Source organism: Triturus cristatus, chromosome 3_1 (genome assembly GCF_964204655.1).
Source record: "Triturus cristatus chromosome 3_1, aTriCri1.1, whole genome shotgun sequence".
NCBI classification, from domain to species: domain Eukaryota; kingdom Metazoa; phylum Chordata; class Amphibia; order Caudata; family Salamandridae; genus Triturus; species Triturus cristatus.
In genome coordinates, this window is record NC_140583.1 from 608778358 (window position 1) to 608794654 (window position 16297).

The window sequence follows — 16297 nt, forward strand, 5'->3', positions numbered from 1 at the left end:
TGAGGTCCAAATGCATCAGTTATCACTTACGATATGACAACATAACAAAACCACCGCACAGGCAGCACTTCTGAACTATCAGTTCTAATCATGAGTCAACAGAATTCAAATTACATGAACAAAAGACTTTTGAAATAGATAATTTTGAAAAACAGATGCCCACTATTCTGGGAAACTTCAGCAAATCCATCCAAGTGGTACAACATAAATGGCTTAGCTCAAGACACACATTCAACCCACAATGACAGAGCAGTGGGCAGTCTGAGGGCCATAATCTACAATAGGAAGCGCAGACGCGCGCACAAAGCCCTGGCACGTTCCGCTGTTTGTGCCAGCAAGGAGCACCAAGTTATCAGAGAGTGCACTTTATAGAGAATTCTGGTCCTGACATTGTCTAAACAAGTGACACTGATACTAGAACAGGAACGACAAGAAATATATTTATTAAAACTATTCACATGCATTGTTGTGAGCTGTACATTGCAGGCGCACTCATCCTGAATGTGAAACTCTGGTCCATAGCGCTGTCAGCCCAGCTCATCTGAGCTGCTGTGCATTCATCTACGCACCTCTGAGCACTGGTAGCGGAAGCCATGTTTCGGCCCATACGCATCATGCCATGCTTCCCTAGGGCGAGACTGCTGGTCTGACTCACAGTTCCATGGTAACTGAAAATTCTACAAACTATGGGGGCAATGACATCTGAAGAGGAATCCATCAGCTGGACTGGCACCACCGCTGTGATAACAATGTGGAGAAAATCCAGACGTGTCAGTGCTACTACAAGGTTCTTTTGGAGGAATCTGTGCATTTCAATTGTGAAGCGGTGATCTGCCTGCTGGGATTTTGTAAGACTATATATTCCGATTATAATTATTATGAAAATGGGACAATCCCTGCATGAACAATCTGAGCTAAACATGTGGTTAAAATCACAAATCAGTGATGCTTTTTATATATGGAATAAATGTGCTCCGCTAAAAGCAATAGAGTCGGTCACCCAGGTAGGCACTGTCATACCGTGCCGGGAGATGATCCATGGTCAGGCTATGATCACCCTTAAGCGTTTTTTGAAGAGTGCAGCACTAAACTTGTGAGTTTTCCTAAATGTGAGAGGGCACTGACCTCCTCCCCAGCAATTCCGCTTTTCACATGGTCACCATGATCTACCTTGCAGGGCTTTTCCTTGGGTGTATGTCTCTGGGCCATAGCATCAGAGAATAGGCGCAGTCTTGAATGAATTCAGACGGTCACCTTCGTCAGGATCTATCTGGTGGTCGCCTGAGGGCAATCTGGTGCATTCTATTTCTTTCTGTAGTCCTCTTATCTGGCAAAAAGACTCACATGCGTTTTCTGGCTTTACTTATAGGTCCAAGAAAGGTCCTTCTGAAGTTTGCACACTCCATAAGGAAGGAAGCGACATAGTATTCGGAGCTGAACATGGCTTATTAAGTAACTGCCTCTTAGTTTCCCAATTCATCATAGCTGGCCAGTTTGAGGTGTGTCACTTCCTGCTTCCTATAAGTGACTTCCTGTGTCTTCACACTTAGTTGCTGTCGCGTATGCTCCATTCACTTTTTGTCAGGGGGTTCTTCACTGCTAGTTACAGGTCTTTGTCTTTGATTTTTTTCTACAGAGAACTCTTCCTGGAATCTGGATCTCTTCCTCTGCTCTTTGTGTTCTGCTTCATTTGGATCTGGTCTAGTTTTGTGAATAGAGAGTAATTGATTTGCCCAGAACCTCAGGGTGTTGAGTATAGGCTGAGGCTCAAACCTGGTTACCCAGTTCCAAAGTTGGCAACTCTGACCGTAATGCCACATACACATGACATAGATGCCCATACAACTAAAAGAGTCTAGCAAAGTGAGCCCAAAGGCAGTGTGGACTTCTGGTTTGCTTGCCGAGAAATCTATAGTGCAGCTGATGTTTGCTGAATCCAGAGGATTGACTTTTTAGAACCATGTTCTACGTTCAATCAATCAATCAATCAATCAGGGGTTTATAAAGCGCGCTACTCACTCGTGAGGGTCTCAAGGCGCTGGGGGTGGGTGTGGGGGTGCAGCTCCGTCTCAGTCGAAAAGCAAGGTCTTGAGGTTCTTCCTGAATATGTGCAGGGTCGGGGAGCATCTGATGTTGACTGGGAGCTCGTTCCAGGTCTTGGCTGCGATGTAGGTACATTGTGGAGAAACCAGAACAATAGTTTTACAGTCTTCTAAAAATTAAAATTGGACTATTAGAACGTGTAGTATATTCCACCGGATGTACCTGACCCTTCCGTCTTATGTGCCCTGTGCACCTGTTAAACTGACAAAAGTAATACATGCAGTAAGTTAGTCAGTCTACTTAATCTAAGGAATTGTGCCTTTTTAATTAATTCTGCCACAAACGTTCTCATTGGTCATCAGTTTGTAATGAAGATTTGCGCATAATTATTTGGGAGAATGTGGCTAGGCCTGGAATAACTCCTAATACCCGAAGCCACGAGAGCCTGTGTACATTCTTATTCTGTGAGTATCCATAAAGTCGTAGTACAGTGTCACAAAGCAACCAATGGCAGACAGAGGTGATTTCTATCACTCCACTTTGTAATGGGATTCTAAAGCTCATTAAATTCCTTGCACCAGGAATCCATTTTCTCTGAACACTTAGTAGGCACGTATAACAGTTATGGTTTGTCGCAAAGATAATCAAGTGATCAAAGGAGCATGCCACACAGCGTTTCCTTCCCGCATCTTCCCTTATCTAGATTTCCTTCCATGAGTTTCAACCACCTTCTCTAAGGTCCTCTCGCGTCTTGGTTATGCCAACAATCTTTACCGCGGTACATGCGTTTTCCTACTTCAGGGACTCCAAAGAGCCCAGAATGCAGCTGGACCACTCTCTCGTCAGCAAAATGTCTGCACCTCTCCCAAAAGTAAGCCACTCTGCTGAAGACTGGCCCCACTGCTGACCATCCCATCGGGGAGCTCCTTTTCCGTCGAGGTAGCCACACTCTGGAGAATACAAATCATTGACAACCACCTTGAACTTCAAAGAGTGCCAAAGCCCTGTTTCTAATCATGCAATTTTTCACACCTTCCTGTTTGGAACACGTCTCCAAACTTCGCAAACCACAACTTCTCACAAATGTCACACTACAAACCCATATTCTTCCAACCAAGCACTTCATAATGCCTCCCAAATAACCACTCACCATCAAACCACTTTGCGACTTCGACAGGGACACGAAGCACTACATGAAGGCCTCAATACAAAACAATGCATGGCAACGGTATCTGTTGAGTTTATACACATTTAAAGAGAGACTTAACTTACTAGGTGTACTGAAGAAGCGGCTGCTGGATTAGACTCTAGCTGGTGAAAGTGTTACAGTTAGGGTTTGGAATGTGTACATTTGTATTGTAATGCAGACCATTCGCCTTGGGAGAGAAAGAATATGTATTATTTTTAAATAACAGAATTGGATGTGAGGGAACTTAAATCTCATAGGACACTGGAGTTTCATTTCTAACAACCGAATTGAAACAAAGTATTGAGTCTATATTTTGTTTTACAATAAAAATGTAACTTTCTCCACTGTTGCTTTGATTTGTCTGGGAAGTTTGCGATTACCATTCGCCAAAACAGGAGCAGCTTGAAAGTTTTATATTATAATGTATGAGTCTGAGGCCGAGTAGACGTGAACAGTTCAGTGAAGTGCAGCTGCTCTCTACCTCAAACCACTGTCCCAACACGCCATATAGGCAATAAAGGGTCATGACAAATAGGACGCAATGGTGCAATCTACCATATCGACTTACCCACTGTATCACATGGTTCATCTTTGTGAACACAGAAATCTGTCCTGGAGAAGAAACAAGAGAGAAAAGAATGCTTTAGTCTGCTGTCTCAGGAAACATTAAGTACTATCATACGTCATCACAATCAAGAGGACACAAGGACTGCTTAGTAAACTGGCAACATTAGGCACTGAACCAAAGAACAAGCCACCAGCAGCGATATCCGGGCTACTCTGTGTGGAGGAGCGAAGAGGGCTGCCCTAGTCCCCCGTTTTATTTATATTGCTCTAAAGTTCCAGATAATCCAAGTCTCTCTCAATATGATGAGGTCTACCTGGCTGGCGACCAACCATGGTCTTACGTAAACAGATACTCCAACTCTGAGTCTCACTTGAAAAGCACATCGGTATTCTGAATGTAAAAAAATAATTCAAGCATCACTTTTTTTTTGTAAATTATCCTTGAACCCTTTCTACCACGAGTTCCATGAAAAATAATTTACAAGACATCTGTCCAAAATGACGACAGTTCAAACACGTCGTTTCAGAGTTGTGCGGTACCAGAATATTGTCACAATATCATCTGACAAACATTGTGTACTAAATAACATCTACAAAAATAATTCCACATTGGAGTCAATAATAGAAATCTACACCCAGTGGCACACCATTTTAAACGGTATTTAGGACACATATTTATGACAGATGATATTTCTGTACATGATATACTGACATACAAGCAGGTGTTTCGATTTACATGCCAGCACCATGGCACCCACAAAACCTGTTAAGTGTGCAAGGATTACAAATGCAGACAGTGTATTCAGCACCAAATGTTGCACTGTTGCTCTTTTCATCTTGCTGCCTTGAAATTTCCCAATGAGTTTCTTGTATTGTACCCTTTTCACACTAAATCCTGATGGACCTCACGCATGTGGCTAACTTGAGTAACCAACCCTTCTATTTCTTCGAACATGTTGTATTGCTTTCTCAGACCTGATCTAATCTACCCTTTGCTGGAGAACAGTGACAGTAACAGTGCAGGCACTCTATGGAATGTTTTACAAAGTACTTAGGATCCACCTTATTTATAACCAGAAGGTTAGTTTGACTAGGCCAATAATAATTGCCTTATTGCTGGTTTCTACCAAGAATTATCCAAAGTAGTGGTTCTTAACCTGGGGTCCAGGGACCTCGGGGTCTACAAAGCCTACTCAGGAGGTCCCTGACTGCTTAGAAAATTAAATAATACTAACAGATTAATAAAGAATGTATAAATAAAGAAGCAACGTGCAAAATTGAAAATGTTAATATATTCTGTAAACGTGATTAATGGCTATAAATTAAGTTAGTATCCTCAGGTTGATTTGTCAGAGCAGTGCAAGTGCATCAAACAGAGTATAGTGTGGATGATGTGTGGCCTAAACTGATTTTAGAAAAGTTCCAAACTTCCCATTAAATGTAATTTTTTTTTAGATTTGTATGTGAATTAAAAAAAATATTTTATCATTTGTGTGCGGTTTCATTCCTTACATGTTTTGGAGCAGACAGAGGCTCCTTTGTATGCTGGGAAACTGCTGACCTTTTTTATGTGTACTCCACTGTTGTTAATGTGTTTTCAAGTCGTTTTTTAATAGTTTTAAATTCATTATCTGGCGCTTCCTGCTGGGACATTGCAACACGCTGATTGGGTGGCCCTGTCCAATCAGACGCGAGCTCGGGAGGAGTCAATTGTGCCCGTCGGCTACTTTATGCACAAGATAGTGTGGACACACCGCTGACGCGCTGATGACACGCCAAAGGCAAGCCCGTCTGCGCTCGTCCATGCCTTCACGCCGCCAGGCGCCGGGCACTCTGCCCCTTTGGACACCTACATGCCAGTCTATTCCCATGAGGAGGTCCTTTAATTAAGATGTCAGGTGAATCCCTGCATTAACCAGGCCTGGGTTACAGCGGACAGCCCTTTTTTCTGTAAACAATGTGAGTTTAGGATAGGGGTGGGCGTCACTATTACGGCGCCTCACTCACATACCTCTGAGTTCAAATTCCCTAGCCTTAAGTGCTGCTCATTGGTAAAACACTACGCTGAAGTGTTTAATCTGATTCAAGAAGAGTTGCCTGACGTCCTTTTCTTAACAGAGACCTGGCTCACCCCTGACAGAGGCCGAGCCGCTGCTGGCTCTTCCTCAGGGCTACACCATGAAGAAATTCAATAGAACAGGTAGTGGAGGACGGGGGGCATCGCAGTTATTTTTAAAACTAGCTACTCTTGCAGCCTCACTAGAGAGACTATTTCTGAATGTGAAAATGCCCTCTTTAAAGTTACATTCAACTGCAATTTTACCCTATCAGGGCTGCTAATCTATAGCCTCCCCCCCGGTCTGTCAAAAACTTTTAAGGAAGCATTAATCAATCTAGTCAGCATACTGGCGACCAAGACTGCTAATTTTAATATTGTGGGGGATCTTAGTCTCCACTTGGAGGCCTGCCAAGACAATGAGATTGCCAACTTTTTGGTGGATCTCGCAGCTTGCTAGCTAGTGCAATGCATCCCTAGTGCCACACATTTAGCAGGGCATCTTCTAGACCATGTGTTCTTGAACATACCATCCATAAAGGTTCAACCCCCTCTCCCTATTGCCTGGTCGGCCATTTTTCACTCTCTATGACGTTACAGGGTGAAGGTCCTTCCCCATGCGTCTGCCCTAACTCTATTTTGAAACCCCATGGTATAAGCTGGATGCAAATCACTTTTGTGATCCCCTAACTCAGATGCCTCAACTGCCTCCTGATATAGAAGTAGTTAACAGCCTTTTCCATGAATGGCTCATGCATACTCTTGATAAGTGTATCCCCGCCAAACATACGTACAGTATAAGAACACAGGCCAGTCCTTGTTTTAATGAGACTCTGACCCATGTAAAAAAAAAAACTCAGCTTTGATCCTACTCAACTTAAGTGCCGCATTTGACACAGTATCGCATGAGATCCTGTTGCGACGCCTACAGGAGATAGGTATTGGAGGTGCAGACCTAACTTGGTTTACATCATTTCTGTCTGAAAGATCGTTTAGAGTGGTTCCCCCGTACTGCTCCCAGGTGCACACCGTACGCTATGGAGTGCCGTAGGGATCAGCTTTGAGCTCTGCGATATTCAACATATATATACAACCTCTTGCGGTGATAGCTAAAGATAGGGGACTCTCTTTAGTTTCTTATGCTGATGACACTCTGCTCATGATTTCCCTCTCCAACAACTCTAAACAGAACCTGCTCAAGTAACAGGATGAAATGGTGGCCATCGTGGATTGGATGGTGGCCAAGTGCCTGCAGCTGAATGCTAATAAATCAGAGATACATCTTCTAGGAAGAGACACACAAATATACAGCGATCGTTGGTGGCCTGCCTCATTGGGGGTCCCTCCTTTGCCTAAGGAGGCTGTAAAATATCTGGGTGTCTGGGTAGATAGTACTTTGAATTTTCAGGCACAGACAAAATCTGTGGCTGGTGTCTGTTTTTGGGCTTTTATGAGGACTCAAGCCTCTGCTTGGGTTCTTTGACGCACAGACATGCCAGATTATCATCCAGTCCACTATACTATCTAGACTGGATTATTGTAACTCTCTGTACCTGGGCGTCAATAAAGCAGGGATCAGTCACCTTCTGAGGGCGCAAAATGCTGCGGTGCGAACTCTATTCGCTCTTCCTAAATCCTGCTCAGTCTCCAACTCTATTCGCAAGCTGCATTGGCTTCCGGTGGAGAGGAAAATCAACTTTAAGACAATGTGCATCTCACACACAATACTTAATTCCCAAGCGCCCCCTATTCTATCTAATCTACTATTTCTTTATGTCCCCTGCCGCATGCTATGCTCCGCAGATCAACACCCGGCATCTGTTCCTCAAGTTAGAAGAGCACGTGCTGGAGGTCGGTCATTCCGTGCTTGGCATCGGCCCTCTCGAACGTCCTCCCCCGAACTATCAGGAGTATCCAGAACCACTGGGCATTTAGTAAGGCAGTAAAGACCTATTTCCGGCATAATCCTTCAGCCCCTGTCTCCCCTCTTGTTTTTTGCGACCTGGACCCAGCGCTGGGATGCCCCATTGCTGGGGTAGCCATGCGCTTTATAAATTTGGTAACATAACATTTCTTTTATGAATGCTGATATTGTTTGGCCGTTCAAATAATAGAAAATGTGTAGGCTCCGGTCCCTGGTTTCCAGTAACGACTCAGATGGGTCTCCGGATTCCACTAATTATTCAGTGGGGGTCCACAAGTTCCAGTATTTATTAAATGGGGGTCCACATAAGTCGAAAGGTTAAGAACCACGGATCCAAAGCATTTACAAAACACCCATAAAGTAACAATCCTCCTTTTCTTAGCGAAATGTCCTCTTTCTCTTCCTCTCTCTTTCCAGCCACTAGGCCTGGCTTTAAAGAAACTCTAAATTGGTGTATGGGTGCTTCAAGGTGGGGCAGCTGTACATGGAAGTGCGACGACCAGATCGAAACTTTTTCAGAGTCTTTCACTTCATCAGGTTTCAGTAATGTAAAATAGATGAGAAGAAGGTCATGCTGGGGGTAAAAGCAGGTGAAGAGTAGTACCACAGAATCTCCCTTTAATAATGATATTTGGTGCTTCTGTACTTCACATGTGGCCATTACATGTGTATTTGTAAAGCACAAGTTCACACCTAACGGGGTATCTTGGCGCTGAATGACAGATGTTTATTGTTACCCAACTCAATGGTACTCATTTTATCAACCTCAGATGGATGAAAGGCTTAGTAAACCCGCCAGGATTTGAACCTGTGACCATGAGGTCGAACACAGGCCCCTGCCATGGAAACATTTGTCCACTGAACCACCAGACCCGGCAATGGCATTGCAGCAAGTTTGCGGAATACAGAAATTCTCCTGAAATAGATGTCAGCAAGATGGTGGCCACGTGATTTCAGCCGTAGGTGGTTCCCGAAGGTGGCGGTCTCAACCTGAACTGCGGGCGATGTGGTGATAAAAATGCAAAACCCCTGAAAAGTTATTGGATTCCTGGAACCCGTTAGTATCTTACCTTGGGTTGCGGCTGTAGCGGAGCAGGCAGAGCGACTGATTTTAGGTTGCAAGTGTCTTGAGCGCCCACTCGCTGCCACATCTTGACGTTACTTCATTGAGAATTCTCCGGCCGTGATGGGGCCGAAACCAGGCACAAGGGGGAGAGGAGCTCTCCAGCAAGCGGGCACCCAAACATCCCCTCAAACGAATTTGACAGAGGCAGAAGCTTCTCCAGCGACGGGGCAAGTAGGACGGAAGCAAAAGGTCCGGACAGAGAATCTCCCGGATGGGAAGGGGAGAGGTGTAGCTCCCCAGCAACAGCGTGCCGGCGCTTCTGTTCTGGAAATGCTCAGAGGAGCTGGGAACAGCGCTACCGCACAGGACACAGAACAGCGGATCCAGACTCGGGGACAAGGAAGAGGTCAGGACTCTCCACAGACTGGTAAGTCTCTGATGGGCTCAAGGATACCGGGGGGTCCCGCCGAGGTGGAGCTACACGGTGGGCTAGTGACTGGAAAGCCGGCAGAATCGGAACAAGGGTCCCAGGAAGCTCCCATTTCGAGACATTTACAGCTCATCCAGCAGACAACACAGGAAGAGGTAAGAAACCCAATACAGAGCACAGAGCTGCAGCTAGAAGAGCAGAACGACAGGGGGGCAGATGGGGGTAGCTCGGCATATGCAGGTTTTGAGCTGGCAGGAGCCAGCTCAAAACAACCAAGTGCAAGAGCAAGTTGACCGAACTGGGAAGGGGAAGAATCTAGGAGCAAAGAAAAAGGTTACCAGTAAGGGGCAAAATGTGTTTGCAGTGGGTCGAGGGAAGAACCCTTTTAAAAATAGTAATCAAAATCCGGGGGGGAACGCAAGAAACCTCAGAACCCCACGTGTCAGAAGTGAACGGGAGATGGATTCAGAGACCAATGACTTTGATTTCTTCTCACTGTGAGATGCCACATGGTCAGATGAAGGGTCCAGGACAGGGTCTAATTCCGAGCAGAGTGAGACAGAGAGTGTACCTGACACCTGTGGTATAGATGCAATTGCTACAGCCAGGAAGAACTCAAGAGCGGGAAGGATAGAGAAACAAAAGCAAAGTGTTCTGAGGTGGGATTGCTCTATGGGGGGCCAACTGATTGGGAGAACCACTAAAACTTCTGGCGACGACCAACCTGTTATACCCCCCACACTGGAGTTCATTCTGCAATGTGTGGTCGCGCATCGAGAGGAAGCCCGACAGGACAGTAGACGATCACGGGCAGCAGAGCGCAAACTACAGGGAGCAGTTAGGAATATCGCCAAAACCTGCAACACCATCAGCGACCGGATGTTGGATTTAGAGACTAGAACAACCTCCCTGGAAATGGACATTGCAGGATCTGAAGGGCAGGTGGAAGCCCATGAGAACCAACTAGTAGACATTCAAAAGAAACTAGAGGAAAGTGAAAATCGTCCGAGACGTAATAATTTATGATTTCTGGAAATTCCTGAAGGGAAAGAGGGATCCAACCCGCAAATGTACATGGTACAACTTTTGCAAAAATCATTTCAGGAAATGAAAGGCTGGAACTGGTCCCATGAAATTCAAAGGGCACATCAAGTCCAGTTTACTATCCGTCAGCCAGTCAGCTCAAACACCAAGCCTCGGGCGTTTCTGGGCTATTTCGGAAATTTCTTAGTGAGAGAAATGGTATTCGGGAAATCTAGACCTGAAGCACAATGTGGTGCGGAAGGATTTTCTTTCTTTACAAGACCGGATTTCTGTCACTTTCCAGTCGAGCGCCGCTCGCGCCTGCGTCAAATGATCAAACTCTTCCAGGATAAAGGGGCACAAGCCTTCCTCTTAAATCCAGCGCAACTGAAAGTGATTTGGAACAAGCGCACAACATTTTTTACTTCAGAGATTAAAGCCAAAGAGTGCTTTAATGCCGCATGGGCATGAAACCGAGACTTCGATTCTGACTCATTGATGACCCGGCTTTAAATGGTTTCAGTTTGAATACTGTTTGGACTGAATGGTTGTTTCTCTCCTTAACATTTCATTATGGGACTTACTCTGGAGTGGGAACTATAATATGCTCCTTGGACTGGATACTCTCTTTTTCTCTCCCCTTTGTCGTCTTTTTTTTTTGTTTTTTGTTGTTTTTTGTCTCTTTTCTCACCTCCTCTCTCTATATTTTCTCTTCTGTCTGGATGTATCTGCCCTACTGGATGTAACAAAGTCCGTAAGAATTAAAAGGGGGTACGAAGGTCTAGACTTCATTGGGAGGAGAGAGGGGGGGTAAAAAGGGGAAGGAGGGATAGGAAGGGAAAGGGGAGGGGAAGAAGAGGGAGGAAGAGGGAGGAAGAGGGAAGGGAAAGGAGAGGGAAAAAAAGAGAAAAAAAAGGAAAAAGGAAAACAAAAAAGGGGAAAGGTTTAGGTTTCACTGGGGGGGAAGGCTTTGAGAAAACAAAGTCACCAAAACAGAAAATATATGCCAATATGAGGGAGAACCACCACTCATCCAACACAGACCGAGACAGGTCTGTTGCTTCACAGTTTGGGGTGGGGGGGGGGGCGGGGAATCGGCGGGGGTTGCTGTGCTCAAGTGGGAGTGGGGAGGAGAGCTTGGGGGGGAGAAAGGGGAGGAGAAAACTCAGGAAAGCAATAAACCAGTGTATTTTAAGAAATAAGACAGGAAAGACTAGGAAGAAATGGTACAACAATCAAGTTGGGTGTTTCAAGAATCTTTGGGATGGGTAGATTATCTATTTGTTCTATAAATATTAGGGGACTAAATGATAGGGCAAATCAGAAATTACGAACCTTGGGGGCGGATATCATTTGCCAACAAGAAACACACATTCCATGGCAGAAGAGAGGGCTTAATGTGATCCGATGATACATGTAAGTGATTTGCTCTACTCAATCCACCACGGCTAGAAGTGTCTCAATTTATGTCTCTAATCGAATGCCACAAGTCGAACGCACAATATCTGACAAAAGGGGTCGGTGGCCTATCGCTTCAATAGCAATGGGACTAACACTCTGCACGATCTACGGGTCGAATTTTTATGACCCCGATTTACTGAAAGAGCTTGAGTTAGAACTAGCCTCTTGGCCTTCCCCCCTTGTTATCTGCGGGGATTTTAATATCCACTTGGATGTAGAAACACCATTCACGAAAAAATATCAAGGCAGGAAGCCACAGGTTTTTAAGGCACTAGAAGCATTGGTGGCAAGTTATGGGTTAGTCGATATGTGGTCTCTCAGAAAGCCTGGGGATGTAGGTTACACATACTATTCGTGCCCCCATAAAAAATATGTCAGATTAGACTATTTTTTATCCCCGCCTCTCTTATAGAGGGTGCTAATATCAGGAAATTACCTAAAGTTTTATCAGATCATAATCCCTTAATGTTGGAAATACCGATACAGGGATTCGATCGGCTAACCACTAAATGGACATTAAATAGGAAATTACTGGTTACCGAAGGGTTCATAGAACACATCAGGGGATGGACCCGACAGTACTTTGAAATAAATAGGTATAGGACGTCGAGAGAAATGGTATGGGATGCTTTTAAGGCGGGTCTAAGGGGGAGATCATAAGTTTTGTAGGTTTCCGTAGGAGGCAGCAGAGGATAGAATTGCAACAATTAATGGAAGAACAGTCCAAATGCGAGGAGGAGCATACAGTAGCTATCGCGCAAAAACAAGAGGAGCGAATAGCTCAATTAGTATTTGAAACTTTAAGGATAAAAGCTCAAATTAATGGGTTTTTTAGTAAATCTGTGGCCGAAATATATCAAACCCGCGCTCAAGATAATTATGAGTACGGGGTGGCCACAGGAAAACATTTGGCACTACGTCTTAGACAAAGAGCAGCGGCAAATAACATCGTGAGGTTCAAAGGTAAGAACGGGATCGTGGCTACTGAACCCCAAGAAGTTCTTAAAATCTTTGCAGAGTTCTATAGGGAGCTGTATCGATCCAGGCATGGTATACTGATGGCAACTGAGGTTCCGTATGACACGGGACCGCACTTTTGAGTGGTAACGAATATGGATGAGTTTGGTATCTACGAACCGCAAATGACGAGTATAATGGGTGTACGCAGTTTCGCTATGCAGCCACGTATGGTTCGTCTCATTTTTGGGTTCGTTCATCTGAACCCTCGGGTTCCATTTTAGATACAGCATCCATTTTGTTTCTTGCCCTCAGGTAGCCAACGAACGGGCTTCTTGTCCGCTCCGTGACCCTGGGACTCTCAAGCTTACACGAAGGACACGTGTTTCTTTGAGGTGACTTTTACGATGAGGGAAACGACACGACTAAGGCAGATGGCCCCGCTCGAGGCTCATCTTGCCGCGCCGGTCTATTGTTTCAGCCATGCATACATTAGACACGAGGTCTTTGACCCCTCTATCAAGTTTCCTTTATTGCCCCCAACACTCTTTTCTAACCCGTTGTGCATCCTTGTCCTTTCCTTGCATCTGTTTTTCGTCCTTCCTCTTAATGTGTTTATGGTTAGGATGGGATGTGTTTATTGCGGAGGAAATATGTTTTTACAGTTGGGAACCGGCAAGACTGTTGTAATTATGTTCCGGCCTCCTGAAACATGAACGCGACCCTTTTGAAGTTTATTGTGGGAACTGAGTTGTAACCTTTGTTCGCCATACTGCGCTATGGCAAAAACCTGTATAAAAGGACCGACCCACTTCTACGAATTTGAAGCAGTCTCCGAGAACCTACACGTTGTGTACTTCTTGTGACCTCTGTATCCCTGCAGTAAATAAACGCTGATCTCTGACGTCGCTGGAAGTGTCCCGTGTCTCTGTGTTTAGTACGCCAGAACAGGTAACCCACGAAGGTTTCAGGTGTTGTTCCCTGGCACCGCTGGGTCTTAAGAATAACCCAGTCCTTCAGTTGGTGCCCAACGTGGGGCGACATCAACGGTACCGGTCCAAAGCCCGACGATCGTGAGGAACTTCGTGTGAAATCTCCGAGGGAAGGTGCACCCCGCTTCATCGATCCAGTTGTCGAAATAAGTGGCCCGACGTCTTTTCCCGCGAAGATCCCCGCCTCCTGACGGCTGCGACGGACCGATGCCCTGACTGTCGACCTGTTTTGGCGCCTGGCGTAGTCCTTTGTACGGCGAGACGATCGACGGGCCTTCCTGGTGACGCCATTGTTCTCTCAGTTAAGTATTTGTGGGTCGCTCCCAGTGTTGCTTTGTTGTTTGCATGGTTCCATAGCATTCGTGGTTCTTAGTAGTTGGGTTTTATTTGACGATTGCAATTGCCAAAACCGAGGGTCTTGCATTTTTGTGAGGACATCGTAATTCGATAACCCTTGAAGTTTGTAAACTCGGTCAGTGTGCACGATGCCTGGCCGTAGTACTTTGTTTGGGTTTCTCAAATGTTGCAGCATGGATTCCCGGCTGGAGGATTCATGTCCGATACCTCCGGTTGGAACTCCGATTTACGAGCTCTATAGTCGTCATGGCGTGGGTCCTATCGTATATAATGAATATTGGGTCCGCTACACTAAAAAGGATGGCATCCTCAGTTGGCCATCTCATGGTAGTTTCGAGACTGCCGTTTTAGATAATTTGGAAGCTAAATTGTTTAAAAAGAAAGCTAGGCCGGCCATGTTTGATTCCTTCCGGTTATGGCGGAAAGAGGCCAAGCAGAAAGAAATCAAACAGAATAAGAAAAATAAAAGAGAAGGTGTTATTGCAGTGATGCGAAATGCAGAACAATATCAATTAGACAAAGATGAGAAAGAGCAGGAAGTTAGTGCTCGGCTACACCATATGGCAGTGGATAAGTGTTATCCGGTGCTACCTTCTAATATCGATAAGACAGGAGAAGAAGTGATGGAGGATCCGCTCTTGTCTTATCTGATGAAATCGCCACCTCCCTATGCTCCCGATGTTATGGGTCCCGTGCGTCCACCTCTTCCTCAACCCGCTGTTTTGGCGGCTGCTGGTCAGCCCGCCGTTCCTCTCGTACTCCCGAATCCCCTTGGGCCCCAGATCGTACATCCTCTTGTTCCGGCTTCTCTCCCTACTGCGCCTTTCCAAGTCCCTCCTCAGCCTGTTGTTCCCGCTGCTCCTGCTGCTGCGTCTACTTCTACTGTTTCCACCCCTATTGTTGCTGCGCCCGCATCTTCTTCCTCTTCTCCTTCTGTTCGTAGTCGTCTTTTGACTGCTGTTGCTTCTCTTTATTCTCCGCTTTTTGGGCCGATACTTGGCTCGACTCTTTCAGATGTCGCTCAAAGGCGCAGTCAGCTTCCTGATGGTAGGGAACGTGAATCGTTGGTGAAAACGGCACGTAGATGGATTCGTAACCCTGTTAAATACACCTCACATGTAGTGTTTGAAACTTTCTCCCAGTTTAATGTGCCTACGCAACGATTTGTGTTTGAAGAACTGTGTAACTCGTTGAAGGAGGAGTGGGACGATGATGTGACAGATAATGTACCGTCAGAGGTTTCTGAGCTACAGCATCGGTTTGCCTCGGGTGTAATCGTAGGCGACAAAGTTCGAGAGGCTTTAGAGCGCTTGTTATCCTTTCGATGTGCAGTGCAACCTCGTGCGTTGTTTAAGGACGAGACTGCAGAATGGATGGCACAACCTGGTCAATATCCTATGCGAGAAGTTCCTCCGGTATGGATGCCAGGTGATCCTGCTGCTAACCCTCCTGTCCCAGGCCGTTTCCAGAGAGTGTGGATACACCTCCCTTGGAAACGATCGGAAGTTTTACAAGTGAAGCAATCTTTGCCCGATCCCCGTAAGAATCCTGCAGGTTATTATAAGGAGCTGTCCCAATTGGTGGATGCTACTGTTATGAACCTAGCCGACATTGATATGTTGTTTGGCAATGTGGTGCCTCAGCCGATTTGGGCAAAAATTCGTCACGAGAATCACGCAGCCGAGTTAGGCGGTGACTGGGCTGCCCTTACGGCGGCAGATGCCCAGCAGGTCGGTGGGGCTAAACCTGAACAGCTTATTGTGGCTTTGCCTCAGAGGATAATTACCCTCATGAAAACGCTTATGCCAGCGATGCGCGTCAATTGGGACAAATTATCAGCATGCAAGCAAAAGAGGGATGAAAGCGTTTCTGATTTCTTTACGAGATTCGAGGAAGCATTTATTGATCATAGTGGTCAGGACATGGGATCTGAGGGTGGTCAGCGGCTGTTTGTTGATAAGTTTGTATCGAACTTGCTGCCCGACCTTAGCAACAAGTTGAAGAATTCTGAGAGTTCGTGGGCTGTTTCTACCACTGCCCAAATATTGGCTACGGCCCAATATTACGAAAACAGAGAAAAAGAGGAAAGTGAGCGTGCAGATAAGAAAACGAAGGATCTTAAAACTAAGGTCTTATTGCAGCAAGCCTATCCTCCGCGTTCACATTTCAGTGATACACAACAGCAAAACAGATCACAATCACAGTTCTCCAGATCGCAGACGCGAAATGCTT

General features: G+C 45.6%; 1 protein-coding gene across 2 annotated transcripts in view; it reads right to left on the reverse strand.

The window, feature by feature from the left end:
• ADAMTS17 (ADAM metallopeptidase with thrombospondin type 1 motif 17) overlaps positions 1–16297 on the reverse strand; it is a 957220-nt gene that overhangs the window by 727186 nt on the left and 213737 nt on the right. For both annotated transcript variants that reach the window (XM_085644533.1, XM_085644532.1), the window contains exon 7: positions 3801–3844. In XM_085644533.1, coding sequence (XP_085500659.1) covers positions 3801–3844 — 44 coding nt within the window. The remainder of the gene's footprint in view (positions 1–3800; positions 3845–16297) is intronic.